The sequence below is a fragment of the Podarcis muralis genome, chromosome 9, assembly GCF_964188315.1.
Source record: "Podarcis muralis chromosome 9, rPodMur119.hap1.1, whole genome shotgun sequence".
Lineage (NCBI taxonomy): Eukaryota > Metazoa > Chordata > Lepidosauria > Squamata > Lacertidae > Podarcis > Podarcis muralis.
Genome location: NC_135663.1, coordinates 28,859,067 through 28,881,169, shown reverse-complemented (window position 1 = coordinate 28,881,169; position 22,103 = coordinate 28,859,067). Strand labels below are relative to the sequence as shown.

Below are 22,103 nucleotides of genomic sequence, written 5' to 3'. Positions count from 1 at the left end.
GACCATCGATGGAGTCTTGGTCGGGCAGAGAAGACCATGATCTTGGTCTTAGCATAGTTGGGTTGGAGCTCATGCTGATCACAGTATTCATGTAAAGCTTGCAACATTCTCCTCAGTCCAATAGGGGATCTGGCAAGAAGTGCGGCGTCATCCGCATACAGAAGAACATTCAGAGATCGGCCTGCTAATTTGGGGGGGGGGGGGAAGCATCATTGGCCATGTGAGTCACCAGTGAGTTAATGTAAAAGCTAAACAATGCTGGGGCCAATAGACAACCCTGTCTTACCCCTCTAGTGGTGGCAACAGGGTTGGAGACTAGGCCTTTATTGTCTAGCCTGATTCTCAGAAAGGTGTTTGTATGGAGGCTGATAATCAGATGAAGGAGACGACGATCGATCTTTGTAGCAGCCAGTTTTGTCCATAGCTGCTTTCTAGAGATTCGATCAAATGCCTGCTTAAGGTCAATAAAAGCCACATGAAGAACCTTTGGGGCTTTGCCGGCATACTTTTCCGCCAGGTGATTCAAGGTTAATATTTGGTCTGTGGTAGATCTTCCAGGGCGAAAACCCGCCTGTTCATTGGCAATGATGTTGTCGTCCTCCATCCATTTCGATAGTTTGTTTAGCAGGTACCCCGAGTAAATCTTCCCAATGACATTTAGCAAGCTGATTGGTCTAAAGTTGCTCGGCTCTGTACGTGGGCCTTTCTTATGTATTAATACAATCAACGCAGAGCTCCAGCTTGAGGGAAATTTTGCTGTTTTGTTTATATGCGTGTAAAATGCTGCTAAAAGTGGGATCCACCAATCTTTATTTGCTTTGATGGCATCAATGGATATAAGGTCATCACCGGGGGCCTTGCCTGCTTTAAATCGATCTATGAGAATTTCAACTTCAGGGCATGTAACTGGGTCCCAATCGGGCAGTGCTTCCGGCTCCACCGTATCTCCGCAGGCATCATGGGCTGCATACAGATCGGCGAAGTATCTTTCCCAAGTGTCCGCTGAGATGTGGGGTTCTATTCTTGCAAGCGGTCTACCCAGGTATCTGGAAACTAACTGCCAAAAAGAGGCTGGATTTCTATTCTCTGCAGCTATCAAAAGGTTGTTCCAATTGTTTCTTTCTGCCTCAAGCTTCTTTTCCTTTAGTAGGGCTTTGTAACTTCTCCTGAGGGTGATAAGGTGGTTATTTGGCATGGGGTCATTTGATGCTCTGTATGCCAACCATTCATTATACAGATGATTCTTGAAGTTGTTGCATTCCTCATCAAACCATTTTGTGTGACAAAACTGTTTACCATGCTTTGTGGGGGGCCGAGCTAGTGTTGGTTTTAGAAGTTCTACTAAATCGTCATATATTGGTAGAGGCTCATCCGCCTGCATAAGGGAAGCCCTTTTTGTTTGGAGCTGATCAGACCAGAGAAGTTCGTTCAACTGCTGGGCCGAGTTGGAGGTCCATTTGAGGGCTGTAGGTCTTATCTCCAGATGATCATTGGATAGGTGCACAAAGGAGTGCCTATCAAGTTCGCCAGCCAGAGTCAAGGAAATTTCTAGAGGGAAGTGATCACTCTCCAATCTTGTAGCCACCTTAAAGCTGGATATTTTTGGGGTAAGGTCGGGAGATATCAATACAAAATCAATAGTGGATGCACGTGAACCTGACCAATAGGTGAATTCGGCAGGGTAGTCCGAGCTGACTGCCCCATTTAGCAGAAGGAAATTGAGGGCCAGCAAGGTTTGCCTGCATTTGAAACCTGCGTAAGTGGCTATGTTATCTTTGAATTTCCTTGGTAAAAGATCTGTAGTCATAAGAGGTGAAGAAGGGTACTTGCTAAATTTAGAGAATAAGATTTGGTCAGTATGTGACAGGCGTCCATTAAAATCTCCCGCCAACAGAAAAGTGGCTTCGGGGTATTTATCAAAAAGCGTTTCCAATGTCACTTGGATTTCCTGCCATCTCAGATCAACCAAATTTCTCTTATAAATTGGACATAAGTAGATATTGATCACTACTAATGCACAAGTATGTCTGTTTCTCCCAACCTTCTCCACCATTTCACTTGGAATTCTAATTTGTCTACAGTTTCGGTTCTCTGGAAGGCTCTTCCTTGCTCGATGTGCAGCAATGTGATCTGCTTATACGTTTAGCTTTTTATTAAACTTTCAGGTTTGAAAGTAAATCTGTGATTGACCACTGTGCAAAAAGAATGCTGGACTACGAGGTCCTTTGGTCTGATCAACAGGCTTGTTCCTACGCTCTTGCTCTTTGCTAAAGAGGCAAGCCTTGTGCAAGGACATAAAATCTAGTAGAAGCGTTTAGAAAATGTATTTGGTTTATATTCAGAATAAAGATAGACGATTGCATGTTTGCATGCTTATCACAGAATCTGCACACATAAAATTGAAACATTAGGGAGAAGATTTGGTTAGGATCCTTTACTCTGGCACCGTAATTTTCCGTGGGCAGAGCATTTTTCACATTAGGGAATTCACATGGAATACGTCTCTCACTGCTCCATGACTTTTGCAAACATATCCTGATGAGATCCATATGCAGCTGAGGCTGCAATCCTACGCTTGTTTACCAGAGAGTAAGCTCCACTGAACACACTTGAACTTAATTCTCGGTAAACATATGTAGGATTAGGTTGCGGTTTTGTAAAAGGGGCTAACATCCATTTTGTCCCCAGGCCACCACACAGCTATCTTCAGGTTTGCTCATTATAGAGCGGTTTGGACCAGTATTAATTTGCAGAGTAGTAGAAGGCTGTGACCTTAAAGCAAACATACTCAACGCGTGACCCATTAAGCCAAACGGATCCCTCCATCCACATATGTCGACCCAGCTGCAGCTCAGTTAAATGGATTTTTTTCCTTGGGATTGCAAAAAATGAGGGCTGTCGAGCCCACAGCAGGACAGAGGTGGCATATTGTGTTCCACTTCATGGGTCCCAACTAAAGCAGGCCTGGCTTAAAGGAACACATCAGTAAACTAATAGCCATCGAAATGGTTGCAGAATATTACATTCTGTACCACCTCTCTTTGTTACTGTAACAGCAGATTGGCTTCCTAGATATTGTAAGAAGAAGAAGAAGGAGAGATTGGATTTGATATCCCGCTTTATCACTGCCCGAAGGAGTCTCAAAGCAGTTAACATTCTCCTTTCCCTTCCCCCCCCCACAACAAACACTCTGTGAGGTGAGTGGGGCTGAGAGACTTCAAAGAAGTGTGACTGGCCCAAGGTCACCCAGCAGCTGCATGTGGAGGAGCAGAGACGCGAACCCAGATTACCAGTCTACCGCTCTTAACCACTACACCACACTGTAACTGTTCCTTGGGATTCCTGTCAAGGGTATAACTCCAGTGAACTGGCCTAAATGTTTCAGCGTGTGGCAAATGGCCCGAATCTTTCAGCAGTGGAGCCAGAGAGCCAGGCAGAGGGCCTTCTTGGTAGTGGTGCCCTCCCTTCAGATGTCAAGGAAATAAACAACTACCTTACTTTTGGAAGACATTTGAAGGCAGCCCTGTTTAGGGAAATTTTCAATGTTTGATGTTTTATTATATTTCAATATAGCTGTGAGCCACCCAGAGTGGCTGGGGAAACCCAGCCAGACGGGCAGAGTATAAATATTATTATTATTATTATTATTATTATTATTATTATTATTATTATTATTGGAGTAATAACCATGAACAGTGATGCACTGAGATATAAGAGGATAGATATAAGGGAGGACAAGGTCATGGATGGCTTTGAAGAGCCTTGAGCTGGATTCAGCAGTAGAAATGAAGTAGCACTGATGTATTAGGAAGACCTTAATTCATATATTTCCAAACAATCCTTAGGTTTAATGTGCTTTAGTAAGGAAAGCGAAATTTAATATTTTATTATTTCTAGCATAGATCTTGTTTACAAGAGAGGGTTCTTATAAGCAGTTGCTCCCCAACACGCTTTAATCTCAGAGTTGTTTGCACAATTCAGGGTCTATCCCAGAGGCAAATTAATTGAGTTCAAAGTGAAGAAAGCAACAACAACAAAAAGAACCCTTGACTCACCTTGCTGATAAGTAATTGTGTAAACAATAACAGAGTTGCTATCCTGGTTAGGTAGAGATTGTTTCTCATAGAGAAACAAAGTGAATTGTGAGTGACCCAAGATAATCTGCAAAGGGGTTATGACCGAAGAAGTCTGAAATCCCCTGTTTTTCTGATGAACAAACTTGAGATTGGACTCTTTAAAACTTAGTTAGCTACCTTAGATATGTACTTTGCATCTTGGCTAATTAACCTCCTTATATACTGGTATCTTGCACTGATGGTTATGATTAATATTTCTAGATTCAATTTAAATACCAGTCTTCACACACAAAAAATCCCAGAGTGCTTTACCCAATAAAAACAAAGGAAAACATCAAACATAGGAAAATATCAAATTAACAACTATGTTTAAATTCCACTGATACAATCAGCATACCGGGGCAGCAGTGGACAAAGCAATTAAGTAGCAGCACTGCAAATAGCCATGCTAATTCACTAACCTTGCCCAAAGACTTGTGTCAGCAGATGTATCATAAACTGACATGGGTATGTGAGTGGGGCATCCTTATCTCCATAGTGAACAAGTTCCACAGACAAGGGGGTCACCACCAGGAAGGCCCTATTTTACAAGAAATGTTTGCAGAAGGAACCATGAGATGGGCTTCCCCTGTGGACTGCAGGGCAGATAAGGGGAGAGGTTCTCCGTCAAGTATTTGGGTCCTAAATTGTTCAGGACTTTATACGTCAGAGTTAATGTGTTCAATGGAGCCCAGTAGTAAATAGTCAGCCAGTGAAGTTCGCATAGCATTGGTGTGTTATTTCTTGCCTTACCACTCACAATACATGTGACTGTAGTCTGCAGCAGTTTCCTGACTGTCCTGAATTATATAATAAGGGACGGAAAGGCCAGTCCCCAAGACTTTTGGAAAGCTAACATCTGTCAAAATAGGCAATACTGTGGTAAATTTCCTTCCCATCCTGAATCCTTACTGACTTTACCAAAATTTTAAAGGAGTACTGTAAAATTATCCTACTGAAATAAAAACGTGTTTTATATTTCTGACACCGACCCCAGGAGAAGAGATACAACATTGCCATTGGGGACTCAGATGGTCTCAGTGCCTAGGACTGCTGATTTCCTTCACTGGCTAGTTTGCCAGCTTTGGCCTCTTTTGAGCAGAGACGTCTTAGCAACTCTAGTAACTCACAGACTAGATTACTGCAATGCACTCTACATGGAAACTGCCCTTGAACAAGATTCAGAAACTATTCTGAAATGCAGGAATCAGATTAGTAGCTGGAGTTCCAGCAGAGTTGGCCCTCTTGATAGTTCCATCACCTTCAGAAGTTTGGGGACTGGTGGTCCAGAAGAAGTTGTTGTCTCTGGCAGTGCCTAAGCTGTGGATTTGCCTCTCCACAAAGGTTTGTCTGGCCCCTTCATCATTCAGTTTTTGTAGTATGCTTAAGGCACAATTCTTTACTGTGGTATTTGACTGCAATTTGTTCTAAACTGATTTTAATATGGTATTTTAAAACTGTAACCTGCCCTAGAACTTCACTGTGATGGGCAGGCCAGAAATCTAATAAATAAATAATGATAGAAATAATAAATATTCTCATTTCCTCTTCTTCTTTTCTGGGTTCCCTAAAGTCCCTAAAGTATCCTTCTTCTCGGACACTGCCACATAGTAAATTTCCTTGATCTTACTGCAGCCTCTCTTTATAACAAATCACTTGGGTGATTTTTCTTTCCTTTTAAAAGAAAGAATCTGTTGTCTATAAAAATACTTTCATTCTAATAAGCCACAAAGTTAAAGAGTTCTGCATTCCTAGCACTTTGGGGTTGTACATCATTGTCTATTTTATCTTCCCGCGACAGTTAAATCTTCAAAAGTACCTGTAAAGTCTCAGGCAGCTGTCAGCCTCCTGTTGGTTTGCTACTAGTGGATGAGAGAGTCACATTCTTTCAAAGGATGCTTGGCTAGATTGCTAGTGACTTCTTTAGATCAAATGAATTACAGCACCCAATAGGTTGAATATTGTGAGGAGCTGGAAAAAGAACCAGCACTGGGTTCACAGGGGTCAGAGATTTTAATCTTCCTTCCTTCCTTCGTGTGTGTTTTTTTTTAAGAGGGGGTGGTCAGAAATACTGATTCCATCCCATTAAAAACCCAAGGGCCCTCAAATCCAGCAAAGAAAACATGCTTAATTCCATTGAAATCAATTGGATCAAATGTAACTGAAATTGTTTTTTTATTGTACCTCAAAATATAAATTAGAGTCCTAAGGGGGAAGGTATTACTAAAGCAAGTATGACTTATTTCCAAATAAATATATTTAAGTGGCTTTGCCAAGTTTATTTATTTCCTGAAGACATGCTAAGTATGTAGTGCTGTTTCTATTACAGTAACCATACATAGATGGAACCAGGATTGTATCACAGTTGAATTCATTACGTTTGTTCGTTGCCATAATTCAAGATTTCAGTGTTATACTACCATCTGATGTTTCTTTTTAAGACATCTAACTGCCAGTACTTCGCAAATTCATGAAAGCTCTCCCCAAACCCAGTTTTCTGAGTCAGAATATATTTCAAGCTCAATATTGAGCTGGAGCTGATTTGGATTATTTATATCTATTTGGTTTGCAAAATTTGAGCATTATTTGAATGTTCTGGTTTTGTTTCCTCACTGAACATTTTATAAACAAAAGGTTTACATAATGAAATAAGCAAAAAGCCCTTTTCCTAACCTCACTTATTTCAGTCACTTGGCTATCTGTCAACAAAGTGCATCTCTCATATCCTATGTGTGCTTAGAAAAACATCACCCCTATTTTTGATGTTTCTTGGTCTGTTTGGATAGCTGGGTTGTACTGTATTATAAATTTCTTGAAAGCACAGGCCAGTGAGTCGTGCATGCGTAGTGCTGGTATGTTTACTGGTACAGATTTCTATTGGTTTACTTGCCAGTGAGAACTTGGCTATTGTCTTCAATGAAAAGCTTTGTGTAGTGTTTTCTTTTCTCTCTCCTGACAAGAATAAAATAAAATAAACACCTATCCTATGCAATTAGACAAAGTAAAATTTTCAGTGATTGCAGCAAGAGCTCTATTGCTGCAGTTGACTTTTTTAAATTAGCTAAAAGTGTAAACGAATACTTTTGTACAGCATTCTCTAAGTATCTAACAAACTTATGCTGTTCTCCGTTACCTTAACCTTTTGTCCATTCATACTTGTTATTGCCTGCTGTCGTCACCTCACACTATCTCTGATTAGAAAAGCTCTCTTACAGCTTCCTTTCTGGACTGCTCTATTGATCACCTGGCAGGGGGTGTTGAATGTGTGATCCAGATGGCCCCGTCTCCTTCACCTCCCATGACCTCCTGCCCAGGAGAATTACCTTGATTTTGCAGATAGACTGTGGTCCCGGTTTGGTATTGTAGTGCTGGATTGCTGGTGCTTCTCTTTCTCCTGTTATCTGATTTAGGATATACTTAAATAAAACGGTCAGAATTCAGGATGAATATTCTGGCTTTCTCTTTTTATCAGCAAGGATGTAGTATGGGAGTGATGAAATAAAAAGAAGTCTGCTGAAACCCAATCTGTTTGAGTTCTATAAAGAAAATCTGTTTTAACGCAATGCACTATATCAGACTCACCACCAGTTTTACAAGAGTTCATGTGCTTCCTTCTCACCTCTTTTTCTCTGGCACAGCCATGAAGATTTAGAAGCCTTTGTTTCCATTTTAGAGTGCCATCTGAACCCAGAAAACTGTGCTGAACCTTCCTTATAGTTTGTTGAAACAAGCCAACTTCAAACAATAGCTTTAAGACAGTTAAGCTTAGGCACCATTGGGAGGCTGGACATAATGCTAAACTGTGGTTGATCTAAAGTGGGATTGGATGTTTCTGAACACCTTGTGGCTGCGCTGGAAGATGGGCAGTGAACACATGAGTCCAAAGCTTGCAGCAGTTTGTGGTCATAATGCTAAGCCATGGCTAACTTTACCATTGCATGCCGAAGAGCTTCATGTTGAAAACAACCTATTCTTATGTAACGGCATAAAACTGAGTTACAGACTAAATCTCCATTTCGGGCTATACCACAAGGTTTGAATTTTTGCACTGTTCAGGAGTTGCATAATTCCTTCCCACTCCCAATATGTAAACAGGCACATGCAGGATCACTAAGGACTCATTCACACATAATGCTTTGAGAAATATACAGAAGTGGAAAAGCCATGGCTAACTAGAGGCAGCTCATAGGCATTGCAAAACCTACTTTTGTTACTTTTGGTTTATTACTTATTTCACAACATATTTTGGTTTGTGAAAAATACAAACACATCAATGATTGAGCCTGTATGTCTGGATTAGCCAACATGGTGCCCTCCTTGTGTTGTTGAATTGCAGCTTGAACCAGCCCTGGCCATTGGTCAGTGTGACGTGGGTCTGATAGGATTGCCCTGTTAGATATCTATTCCCATGATGTATTTTTTTAAAATGGTTAAACAGATTTTAAGATAATCTGATGGGTGCTCATGATTCATTTTTATAAACCAATACAAGTGTAATTTTTAATTTGTTAGTACTGAGATTTAATTAAAAACCTAGTTTTAAAAAATCCAACAACAGACAATTGTTACAACTGCAATTTTAAAAATCTAGTTTTTAAAAAATTAAATGAATTGTTTATGCACCTTGAAAGTAATATTTTAAATGGGCCTAAGAATGTAATTTCAAAGTGCTTTGAAAGCACTGAAATTAATGGTACTTACTTACACATAGGGATTGAAATATGAGGGAATATTTTAAGCTCTTTGTAAAGCTCCTTTGTCAAACTATAACAAAGTAAGCTGCAGAAATATTCAACAACTGTGAAATAATGTCAACTTTTGCTTATGAAAACTGAAAATAACTGGAACCAACATTTTTTTAAAAAATCTCCAGCTCTTATTGTCAGCATTGTGCATTCCTATGGCTGCGGTTGTTGTATCCTGTGCTACCAAAACAGATTCTTATTCTGAAGCATCTCTGTGTACTTCATAAATTGCATGACTGAGCAATCACATTGTCTGCCTGTTTTTTAAACTTAAATACTGGTCACCAGGGGGCCGGGGGTGGTTATAAATATCATAGCTCATGCAAAGTGGAGGTTTAAGTCTCCTCTCCCCAACTTCTGTCTCTGTAAAATTTGCTCCCTGGTGTAGTAAAAAAAAGAAGTTATCATTGGTGTAAAATGGGACCCTAATGCTAATTTGCTGCTTGGGAGGATGAATTTCATTTCAGCGCAGCTGCAGCAGGAATTAAGATTGTTACCAAGCTGAGCAACATGTAGCAGTGTCCAGGAAAACCCCACAAAGACTTGCAGTTGATACCTACACACAAACACCACTTCCATTAGTCATAGCAGCATTTCATTAATCCACTAATTAATCCTGAGGGCTATGATTTAGCTGTAACAGCTGAAATTGTCTGTTGCATGGGATCCTGAGCTAAGCAACAAAAGAATGAGGACACATCTATATGATGGATGATCCAAGGCAGGTCAAAGCAGGAATAACGTTTTGTTATCAGATGCCAGTGTCGCCTTCTACCAGCATCTACTGAGTTGCTTGAATCCTAACTTTCGCATTCATTGAATGGGGAATTCCCACCTTCATCTTTCCCCTGCAGCCCCTCAGAATTTGGGGGTTTGGAGGATATTGTGTAAGGGGACTGCAGTGCTGTGGGTTGTTGGTTGAGATGGTTCTTCCTCATGTGAGTTGAGATCCAAGCCATATTCTTCAAGAGCTACAAATGCTAAGGTTACAAAGGACATTGAGAACAGTGTTCCTATCAGCCCTAAAGCCACCCCATTAAAGCAAAGCTCTTCTCTGTAAACAAAGAATGAAGGTTGGAGGGGGGGGGGAGGATCTCAGCACTGGCCTGTCAGCAGTCATCTGCTTATGAATCTTTCCAAACTTTCCCCTTGAAATGCAAAAAGCCTCAGAACATTAAAATGTCAACTGGATTAATTAAATGTTTGAGTCCCAACAGCTCCTGCAGTGTCCAAAGGATGACAGCATGGATTAGTGACATCAAGGGTCACAAGAGATAGTGTCACGTTTCAAACAGATGTGAAATGGGTAAATCGGAGCGCTTGGGACAGCTTTCGGGCTTTGTTAAAAAATATTTGCTCAAATCCTTTTATTCAGAGTTAATGAGCTAAGGCAGGGTGATGGGATAGTGGGAAAAAAGAGAGGCAATCACATTTTACAAGTACACTACTGTTCCCCCACCCTTCGGGTGACTTTATTCCTAACAGTGTTAAAGCATACATAGCTAATCTACTAAGACCCATAAAGTGGTATCACACTGCTTCAAATGTATGGTGTGGGTGTAAAATGTTCATGATGTGACTCCACATCATAAGATGGCTGAGGCCTGGTTCAAAGATTCTGGAAATCAGACTAACAGTTTAGTAATGCTGCCAAAGTATGAGGGGAACTAATGAAGCATGGTCATTCTAGACAAGAATACCATGATCAGAGGGACTGATATACATCCATCCAAACGTTCCAATAAGAGGATTCAACACTGCTCTGTCATATGCCAAACATGGATTATACAGCAGGGCAGCCAAGACAGTTTTATTTCTGAAACCCAGTGGCTGCCAAAATCAGTTAAATGTGTGGCGCTGAAAACCTAGGGGATCAACTGTGGTGTAATCAGGGTTACTCCTTTTGATGAACTTTTTAAAGAACAGTCGTATCACAGCATTATACAACTTCCTTTTGCGTTTGAAAACGTGGGATGAAAGTTCTGTAATATTATCAGCCATGCATAAAAGTGAAATGGTATATTGTATGTTTTGCATTTCGTTGTTTGTTTTGCATGATAGCCCTGATTTTTGCGAGGAGGGGGAATACAGTAGGCTATGAACCACTGAAGGCATCTAACTAGAAGTTATGCAGCAGGAGTCACAGCAGGAGCAATCCAGCTGATCTGCTTTTAGTTAAATAAGATACATGAATAGAATGGGTTGAGGTAATTAAATTGGATGGTGACACCCAGATGGCTCTAATGATGAACAGCTGTGAGGTCAGGAAAACATACTGTACTTTTGAATACAATTAATGACTATCCATAAAAATGGCCATAAAGTGACCGTTACAGATGTCCCACACCGCAGTCAGCACTGTTGTCACCAGCAATATGGGAGTGGGGGGTGGATTGTCATATTCATATCTTGTTAAGACAACATCAAACAGCTGTACTTTGATGTTGCCCTGCTTGATGCAGAACTTAGTGTTCTTTTGTTCTTAAGTGCGCAGTCACTTTAAAGCATCAATGGCCCGGCCTTTCTGGCCTCCTTCACACACAGAGACAGTGTCATGGGAATAGTTTCAGTGTGGCACAGTTGCTCATTGCAGGGCTGTGTGTGTGTGTGTGTGTGTGTGTGTCTATTATAACCATGTGGACTGTGCCAATTGTGTGGATCTTTCCCATGCAATCAGTAGCCTACTGGGAATGAGGCCCTCATTTGTATGAAGTGAACATTAACATTTGACCACAGAAATATGCCTTTGACAGACATACACGCTGTGCTTCTTTGATCTTCTAAGACAGTACGTTCTTTTTCCTGGGCCACATTTTTTTTAGACCCTGGTCATGGTTTGAAGGAACACAGTGCAGCACCATTTCTGATGCGAAGCATGTCTGGATCTGGTCATTGCCTGGATAGGAGAACATTGGTAAACCCTGCCTTGAGGAATATCATCTGAAAATCCTGTCTGTGCTGTTTTGAACTCAGAATCAGAAAAGGGTGATATAAGTAATAGTAATAATTCTTTTAAAAATCTGATGTTTACCTTATTTTCAGGTGAGCGGCCATACCAGTGTCCTTACTGTGACAAAGCTTTCAGCAAGAATGATGGGTTGAAAATGCACATTCGCACCCACACAAGGGTAGGTATGGCTCTGTTAACTTGTGTTATAGCTGTTTGTTTGACAGCCTAAAGTGAACCATGGAAATAAAAATATATTGTGTAGTAGGAAATCTTTTCCCCAATAAAAAGGCAAATTTCAAAAGGAAACATTGCAGCAAGATACATATTCATAAAACTTTTCAACTTGAATGTCAGAATCCTTATCAGATTCTGTGGAATCGCAAAGTCGTTTTTCTATCTGTGTTGTATTTCATGGTAAAGGGTGGTGTGGCAAACTTTTTGTTGCATAACAAACCTTCGTATTTAATCCAAATACCCTTGTTTCTAAAACAGAAAACAGAGCATTTCCACAGTCATTTAACTCAAGCCATGTGTGGCATGATGGTTTAAAGAAGTTTGAGACATCATGACTGATGGTCAGATAAGAAGATGAAATGTCACGTACCTCATTGCCTGTGACAAACAACACTATTGGAAATCCTTGCAGCCATGCTAAGTGTGATTTGCAAATACAGAAAGCAGAGACAAAAAGTCTGTTTGAATCCTCCAAGTTTAGTCCCCTTATGTTGTTTACACACACTCTTTCTAAAATCTGAAAGTCTTTCTTGTTTATAATCCACTGAGATTTTATGTAACTTCTTGCCAGTTTATGGATCTTTTATTTGTAAAGAGTTTTCAGTAATGCAAATAAACCACCTTCACTTCACACCAAGCAAGAACCCAACATGGAGCCTGCTCTTTGAGTTTCTGAGTGAATAGATGACTGTTTGACATGTTTTATCACAAGATATAGTTGATCCCGGCTTTGCATAAGATGCTGAGACAAACCTTGCTTTAGCTGCTGTGATACACTGTACTTAAATGACTGGAGAAGAGCAAAGTGAGGGCAAGCTCCTCTCTGGGGCTGCCATATTTGTGCAGTCCCTAAGCCATAGTTTGTTGTACCATGAGACCTATGAAGGATGGGATTCTGAGCATCTTTTTTTTTCTTTTAAAGCCCAAGAGATATACGGTATGTACATGGAACATATGTTGTCCATGGTTGCTTTTCATACATGGACACGCTAAAGAATTGTAAATTATTTTGAAATGTTCCCTATATCAGCATACCACACTGTTCCTTAGTTTTAGTTGGTGGTCGTATTCACACCAAACATGTAAAACACACTCACACCCCTTTAAAAGTAATGGCTTCCCGTGAAGGAACTGTAGTTTATTAAGGCGGATGGGAATTGTAGCTCTGAGAGGGATCTCCTGATAAGTCTGAGCATCTTTAACAAATTACACCCCCCCCCCCAAGTTTACTTGATTACTATGGTATACTTTTTACTGCCATGACTGTTGAAGTGGTTTAAGAGTGCTTTAAATGTATGGTATAGATCCGACCAGTCTCTCTCTCACCCATTTCCCCGGCTGATAAGCAGCATTGTGGGAGATTCATCAGCATCATAGCAGAACACACACACACACACACACCCCATGTATTATGATCCTGATGAAAATTCCCATCTGCTTTTAATTCTTTTTAAAACGGATAGTCTTTCTAATGACACACCTAGCGTCATGTCTAGTTTGGCCCCAACTCAGACTATCGGTCTATCTAGCTCAGGCAGAGCACTAAGCCTTCATAGCTGAGGTCTTTTAAACTGAGATTTGGGGGGTCTGAGCTTGGAGCCTTCTAGATACAGTGGTACCTCGGGTTAAGTACTTAATTCATTCTGGAGGTCCATTCTTAACCTGAAACTGTACTTAACCTGAAGCACCACTTTAGCTAATGGGACCTCCTGCTGCCACCGCGCCGCCAGAGCACGATTTCTGTTCTCATCCTGAAGCAAAGTTCTTAACCTGAAGCACTATTTCTGGGTTAGCAGAGTCTGTGACCCGAAGCGTATGTAACCTGAAGCATATGTAACCTGAGGTACCACTGTACAATGCATGTGCTCTGCCAGTGATCTAAGTTCTAGGTTTCCTGAGAATGTTGCAATAATTTCCATCTCAGACAACTACAGAATCTGACAGCATCTGATGTTTTGACTGATTGCTCTTTAGTTATGGTTGTTATCTTTAATGTTTAATGATATCCTTTAAAACTTTAAGGAAAAGGACATGAAGTCTATAGAACTGAGGTGTTCATTTTTCCCCCTTTTAAGTCTGGAGATTTAAACAAGATTATGATTTATTACTAATTGAACATCCGTTTTATTGCTCCAATGAAAAGTTTTAAACCTGCCTTTTATTTTAATGCTTAGACACATGCTTTCCAGATTAAAATTCTCAGCATTTAAAGAAAAGAAGCAAAGTAGTGCTCCTGAACTCCTCATTTTTACTTTCAAAGGGAGCTAGTCTGAAAATAAGCTTTTCTTCATTTGTAATCACAGGCTTATTAATACATTTTAACTTAATTTTTCTTCATATAGCTAAGAAATTATTAACATGCAAACAGAAATTAAAAATGCTTAGGGTGCAAGTAAGGCCCATTGAATTCTGTGAGACCTGTTTCTGAGTAGATATGCCTAGGATTGTGCTGTTAAAGTTTAAAATATAATCACATGTTTATTGGTTGCCGATGTATACATCCACACGCATGATTGCCATGCAGAGTTGTGCACTATTGCTTTTGGGATTTGAGTCTGGTGTAGAATGCACATGGGCATCACTTCCCCATGGGTACTGAATCTGTTTCTGGCCTGAGATTCATAATGGCACCAACTTGGTTGGTTGGAACTGGGGAGCCTGTGAATATCTACTCATCTGGAGATACTACTTCGTGCATATTTGAGATGATTATATGGAGGGGCCTAAATTGGTGGCGTCAGTGACATGTCGACTGCACACTATGCTGTCATTCAGTGTTTGATTAATGGTGTGATTAACCTACTGGAGAGAAACGGATGTGTTAGCAGCATTCTTGTTTTCGTCACAGAAGTGATGCCGGCCTAAAACAAAATGTAATTCGGAATAAGTAAAGGACTGAATTTGTTTGCTAACTGAATGCTGAATAATGTTGTTGCTATTCTAAAAAGATACATAATTCCTGTTACCCTTTGGCATGTTCAGAGAAAATCTTCCAGTCTCTTGTTGACTTAAAGACATTGGCCACAATCCAGCATAATTATGTATTCTGAACTTCCTTTGAAATCAGTAGAATTTAAGAATGCTTACCTGTGTACTAGATTGCAGCCATGGCTTTTACTACTGCTGTGGGTTTGTATTTGACATATTTTTGGAATCTAGCTTTATAGGTTAGAGGTTTCTCTCTACTGAAGATGACGAATCATCGGATTTTCCAGTAGAGGGAAATGCATTTTAAAAGTTTACTGCTGAGAATGGAACAAAATATCTCTAGGCACCTCCTGTCTGAACCAATTTCCAATAAATCCTAGGGTTCATTAAGATTTCAGGTTTATTTTCTCACAAATCTATTGTAGTTCCACAATTATTATTTTTTACAGTTCACTGTTATGCTTCTATGGAAAACTGAAAAGCAATGGATCTGGTTGGCAGTCCTCAACATCCTTGCTTGACATCACCAGGATTTCTGAAGGGCTATGTGGTTTATGGAGTGAGATATTCACCATGACTAGCAATAAAATAACTTTTCCCCATTTTTCTTGACTTTTTTTTTTAAGGCTACATTATGGCTTTGGAACATTAGTCTGCTACCACAACTGTTACGCAGATAATTTCTTTAAATTGCAATCTAAAGGGAAGGACTTTTCCCACTCTGCCTCATTTCATGAAGTCCATAGTCGGTTTCCAGACCAAAGAGGGTTGTAAGAATTTCATAGGTTCTTGTTTCTTTTTTTGTTGGTAGCATGCCTAACTCCATGGCAGTTTGCTGTTAACTGTGCTCTTGTGGGTAGATCAACTATGCAATGTGTGGATCCTGGTGTTATTGCTCTGCTGTATACATGGGCTGTATTACATTGGCTGCCAATTGAGTTTTATTCCCCAAACTAAAAGCAAAAGGCAGCAATTATTTACAAGAATCTGTGAGGAAAGTGCATGATTTTTAACACTGGAAAGCATTAGCATAATTCCAAAATTTCATCTGGGATTTGTCATTTTTGAGCAAACGTATATGTGATCTTTTTCCTGTCATGCAGTCCCATTAAGCACCTTGAGCCCATATTATTAGACTAGTCAGATTTTTGGAAAATGTGAAATATGAAAGCATTTGTGTGTTTTTTTTTTTGGGGGGGGTGCATTATCAGAAACCAGTTGTTTCTTCATTTAATATGAAGTGCTGGCTTTGAAAGTTTAGGCTGCAAAATGTTATACCCTAGGGTTGGTATCCATATTGGAAAGTGGCTTCTAATTTTCCTGTGTCTGGACAGTGCCATTGCCTACCACAATTGAGGACTTATTCCTTAAGGGCTAAGGCTATGCTAGACACCTTGACTTGACACCCGATTTTCTATGTGGTATCCTATAATATTCAAGGGACGCGGGTGGCGCTGTGGGTAAAAGCCTCAGCGCCTAGGGCTTGCCGATCGAAAGGTCGGCGGTTCGAATCCCCGGGGCGGGGTGCGCTCCCGTTGCTCGGTCCCAGCGCCTGCCAACCTAGCAGTTCGAAAGCACCCCCGGGTGCAAGTAGATAAATAGGGACCGCTTACTGGCAGGAAGGTAAACGGCGTTTCCGTGTGCTGCGCTGGCTCGCCAGATGCAGCTTTGTCACGCTGGCCACGTGACCCGGAAGTGTCTCCGGACAGTGCTGGCCCCCGGCCTCTTGAGTGAGATGGGCGCACAACCCCAGAGTCTGGCAAGACTGGCCCGTACGGGCAGGGGTACCTTTACCTTTACCTTTTATAATATTCAATCATGACAGCCATCTGCAATCTGCATTCTGAACTGGTACAGACCAGATAGAGGTTTACCACTTCATATGTGAAAACTTTGCCTTAGTTTTCCACATGCAGGAAGATTTTCATGTGGGGATACTTACGAACAAACTTATGCATTCTGAGGTGCTGGTATGATCTCCTGAGAGGATGGTACTGCATGCCTGTATGAACATTTTAGCCATATTGGAGTAAGCCCAAAGAAGCAACTTTTATTTCTGCAAACCTTTCCTCTTCTAAAGAAAATGTTCCACTAAACAAAAGCAAGGACTGTAAATAATAACAACCCTCCAAGTTTCTATTACAAGTAACTGATACTTCAGGCACCAAGAGAACATTAACAATGTGGAAAAAGATGTCGCCTGGCACGTTCTCCACACTAGTAAATCTATACAAAACATAAAGATAAAAACTATAGCAACAATTTGGGAAGAGAATTAATGCCATTAGGAAGGACAATGGGGACACTGAAGACATTAAAAGAAAGATGAAAAGATCTAAAAGCACAGAAAAAGAAAGGGAGGGATGGCTTAACTGTCAACAAACAGAAGGTCATCTGGAAGATAATAAAAAATGGATTTCACAGGCACTGAATGGCTGCTAGGACTGTAAATTCCAACTGTTTATGGAGCATCTATCAGATTATAGAAGCAACTACTTCCACTCACCAAAGTAAAAGAATGTCATGTGTTTGCGTTTATTGATGACAGGAATATAAAAATGGGTTGTGGGTATGGATCATTGTCACTGTCGCTAAGTAGCTTAGTAAATATAAAATATGCCAGTCGTAAATCAAAGCATATGTAATAAAGGAAACTCTATAACCTGTCTCTTTTATGTGAACCAACACATTGAAAACACATCTCTTGGTCATATATTAAAACTTTAGGTTGCAAAAATTATCTTGCCACCAGTCTTTCTTTCTTCACTCCTTCCTTGATCCATACTCCATCCCTATCGAACCACAAAATGCTACCTTCACTGAGAGATGTGCGATCCAGCCCTATATAGGAAAGAGTAAAGAAATGACAAGCTTATTTCATACTAGGTTGTGGAAGACTTAGGGGGCAGCCTTATTTCATAAATCGTAGCCATGGGTTGGGCTGAGGTTACATTAGAAAGATACCTGGAGAGAAGCCAGGTAGATTTTTGGTCCTCTCAGCTTGCTGGATGAGTTGAGTGGCACTAGAAAAAAATCTCATTACACCGTGATAGGTCCCTTTTCCTTTGTGGCCACTCTGTCTGTCTGCCCTGCTAGCAGTGAAGTTGCCAGCTACTGCCGCTGAAGCAGTGTCTCTGACAGAAATCGGTTTAAGTACCTTAAACTCAGAAAACAAGACAATGAAAATGCTTGCTCCCGATGGCCTCAGCCCAGATAATTGTTTTCTTGGAATGGAGTGTTTTCTTCTCAGAGGTTTTTTTCATAAGGGTTTCCTCCTTCAAATGCCCTCTTCTTATGAGTCACTTTCAGAGCTGGAGTGAGCCATTCACCCAGAGTGGACGAGACAGCATCTTCAAATCACAGTGCAGGCAAATGATAAACAAAACATTTGTGAGCATGATCGGTAATCCCATAGCTGTGATTGTTCTGTATACTATCTGCATTTCTTTGCATCTCAGATATGGAACTGCTTATTACACTTTATTTTGAGCTTTTTACTGAGCAGCACATGCAGATAATAAAATGGATTTTCAGAGGGCTTACACCAAATGTGGTTTGCATTAACTACAATACAAAACAAATTAAGGCTATGTTGGTGATGCCTGTTTTTCATATGCCTGAGACATATACTTCTGTAAAAATTACAGGGGCCTGTCTGTGGAGTATTTACTCAATCTGTAGTCAGGGAGGGAAAAAAATCCTATTGACGCAAAAGCCTGAAGACAAGACCCACAAGATTCTTTTCTAAATATCTTGTTTGCTAGGAAATAGACCTATTCTGATGTATTTTTTTAAAATGCTGGTCACCCAAAGTAAAATAAATATCAAAAAGCCACAAAAGTGGATAAACATTTCTCTGGAAGGAAAAACTTACACAAAAGAGCTCCATCATCAGGAGTATGTTGAGACTACATTGAGGAGTTCTTATTCAGAGTGGTAATTTCATCATGCATTTGGCAAGTTTAAAACTAACACTGAAGTACTGTAGAAATATTAATATTATTTATATAAGTGATGTGTGGGGATGGGAGGGGTTCTTGACAGGAATCTCTGCCCAGCATTGTCAGTTATACTGAAGAACACGTCCACAGCCTCTTAAAATTTCAGTGTATAGACTTCCCACAATTTCTTTCCATATCGTATGCACAGATAACTACTTTTAATTGTGTGATTCTGGAAAACCCTAACACTTGTGGTCATTGGTATTATGGTTGACAGAATTAAAAATGGCTTCAATCAAAATGTTTCTTTTGAAAATAGGTTGTAAATCAAGCTTTCTGAGACATTGCGTTTTTTAGTTATTCATATTAAAAGTTATGGAAAAACAAACACACCCACTTCCCTGAAAAACACTGGTTATGAAAGACAGAGAAAGATTCCTAATTGTTAAAGTGGAAGACAACTTCTATTGCTGCTGAATTATTTTGAGCGGCTATTCAGTAAATTTTTGTGAGAGATAAGGGCTGCAATCATATACCTACTTATCGTAGAGTAAGTTCCATTGAACTCAATTTACTGTTAGTGTAGCGTTGTACTGTACCTGTTGGATTTTATTGAAATGGTATGAAGTGGACATAATTTAAAATTTAGGCAAGGAGGAAAGTTGAAGATGGAGACATGGAACTTAACGGGTTTCTTTGAAGTTGTTACAATAGCTAATATACTGGAATTGTTTTTAGGTGTGATTTTGCATTTGTAATTTTGTCTTGATCACGATGATGAACGATAATTGTAGGAACAGTTACACTGGATTGTATAGATTTCATAGTTTGATAAGCAAATGATGTATTGAGAGAGGGCATGGCTAGGCTTCCAGTGCAATACAAGGTGGCAGTCTAGAGCTTTCCCACCTTATATAAAGACTTACTGAACTTTGTCCCGTGAAACTAATACAAAGCCCTCGCCATCCAGTATGGAATGCTGTCCTGTTAATAGCCTGCTCTCTGCACCGAGTCACTTTAATTCCTTCTCTTGCTCACTGTGCTACAGGAAAAGCCTTACCAGTGCTCCGAGTGCAACAAAGCCTTCAGTCAGAAACGAGGCCTAGACGAGCACATGAGAACCCACACAGGGGAGAAGCCTTTCCAGTGTGACGTGAGTTGGGTTTCCTTTTGATCTATTTGCATTTAATCCAAAGGTGAACCCCAAAGGGTGCAACCGTGCCCATGCCAACAGCAGCGGTCAGTGGGGTGGCACAGGTAGGGAGGCATTTCTCACCTGGCTTCCCAAGGCCAAGTGCCACTGCCAGCTTCAGATCGGGGAAGGGGCAAGGTGTGGGAGCTGAGGGCAGTTCAGATGCAGCACAGCCAGTTCCATGCACCTGCCCCCCCACCCACCTCATGTTGTGCTCCTCATGCCTCTCTCCTCGATAACTGGCAGCAAGGCTCAGTGTTGGGAAGCCAGGTGAGCAACACTTCTCTGCCTGTACTTCCCACCAACTGCTGCTGCACACTTACCTGTGAGTAAGTCTAACTGAATGAGACTTACTTCTGAGTAAATATATGTTCAAAAAACATTTGCATACAAGGTTGTCAGTTTTTCTCAATCTTTGATTAATTAAAGATGGAGTAGCTAGTGAAATTTCACTCAGACAATTGTTGTTGTTGTTGTTATTACAGTGGTACCTCGGGTTAAGAACTTAATTCGTTCTGGAGGTCTGTTCTTAACCTGAAACTGTTCTTAACCTGAGGTACCACTTTAGCTAATGGGACCTCCTGCTGCCACTGCACAATTTCTATTCTCATCCTGAAGCAAAGTTCTTAACCTGAGGTACTATTTCTGGGTTAGTAGAGTCTGTAACCTGAAGCGTTTTTAACCCAAGGTACCACTATATTTGCTTTGCTTTTTGTTGCTTGCTTTGCTAAGGACATCCTAGTGTGTTTACTGATTGTATGGTGTACATTGAATCATAGAGTTGGAAGGGACTAAAAGAATCATTTAGGCAAAGCAGGAATCTTTTGCCCATCGTGGGGCTTCAACCCACAGCCCTCATGCTCTACCAACTGAGCTATCCTCATCATTTAAGAATTGTTTTTGCACCATTAGCAATTCCTCTGTTTTGTTTAGAGTGTCTGCTCTTTTGACAGTTTAGACTTGGTGGTTAACTGGTCTAGGATTATAATTTATTTTATTGCACTGCAAGACATATTAACAGCATAACCCTATAGTTATCCTTTAACAAGAAACTCCATTGAGTTCTGTGGGACTTACTCCTAGGCAAATGTATGCAAAATAAGCAACATTGTGTTGTATAGAGCTTACACCCGAGTAAAGAACAAAATAGATGATATATGAGATGCGTAAATGCATACGGCTTTTTAAACATTTAAATACCAACCTAGGTAAAGGTAAAGCACCCCTGGATGGTTAAGTCCCGTCACAGGTGGATTATGGGGTTGTGGCACTCATCTTGCTTTCAGGTCGAGGGACCCAGCGTTTGTCCACAGACAGCTTTCCAGGTCATTGGCCAGCATGACTAAACTGCTTCTGGTGCAACGGAACACTGTGACGGAAACCAGAGCACACGGAAATGCAATTTACCTTCCCACCACAGTGGTACCAACCTTGAGGTCTCCTAGTTCAACCTGGCATGCTAACCCTTTCATCCCACACTAAGGTTCTGTTGAAAATTGCCACCCCTGAAGCTGGTATTCCCACTGCCATTAGAAGCTGCCATTGGTGTCTGATCTCCCTCTTATTGACATTGCTCTTTAATTATATTTAAAAACACACGAATACCTGAAATACAGTCATGCATTTCTCATAATGTCCAGTTTGGTCCTTTAAATAAGTAGCACTGCAAGCTTTAGTTTCCAAACTGCTTGCAATGTCTGTGTCATTTTCCCCATAGCAATTTTTCCTAATGTTAGTGTCCATAATTACATGTGTAGACTCCATGTACACATCTAGAATGTCTATTTAGGGAAATGTTTCTGAGACCACATCTTTTTTTGTTTGACCCTGTTTCCTTCTGGTTAGGGAAGTGATGTCAGCTAGAGAAAATTAATGCCAAGTTCACGGCTCTTAAAATACCTAGTAAAAATGCTTGGTTTCATTAGAAATGTTAGCATAAAAAAATTAGAATAGTGGCTTTACATTTTTGGTCATTCCTTTTTCCCCTTTGAGTAATTG

At 40.4% G+C, this 22,103-nt stretch overlaps 1 protein-coding gene across 4 annotated transcripts in view; it reads left to right on the top strand.

Moving 5' to 3' along the window:
• The window catches only part of PRDM5 (PR/SET domain 5), an 89,879-nt gene that overhangs the window by 58,180 nt on the left and 9,596 nt on the right, over positions 1–22,103 (top strand). For 3 of the 4 annotated variants that reach the window (XM_077933997.1, XM_028743506.2, XM_028743504.2), the window contains exons 14-15: positions 11,903–11,988; positions 19,962–20,066. In XM_077933997.1, coding sequence (XP_077790123.1) covers positions 11,903–11,988; positions 19,962–20,066 — 191 coding nt within the window. The remainder of the gene's footprint in view (positions 1–11,902; positions 11,989–19,961; positions 20,067–22,103) is intronic. The other variant, XM_077933998.1, reaches the window with a different exon arrangement.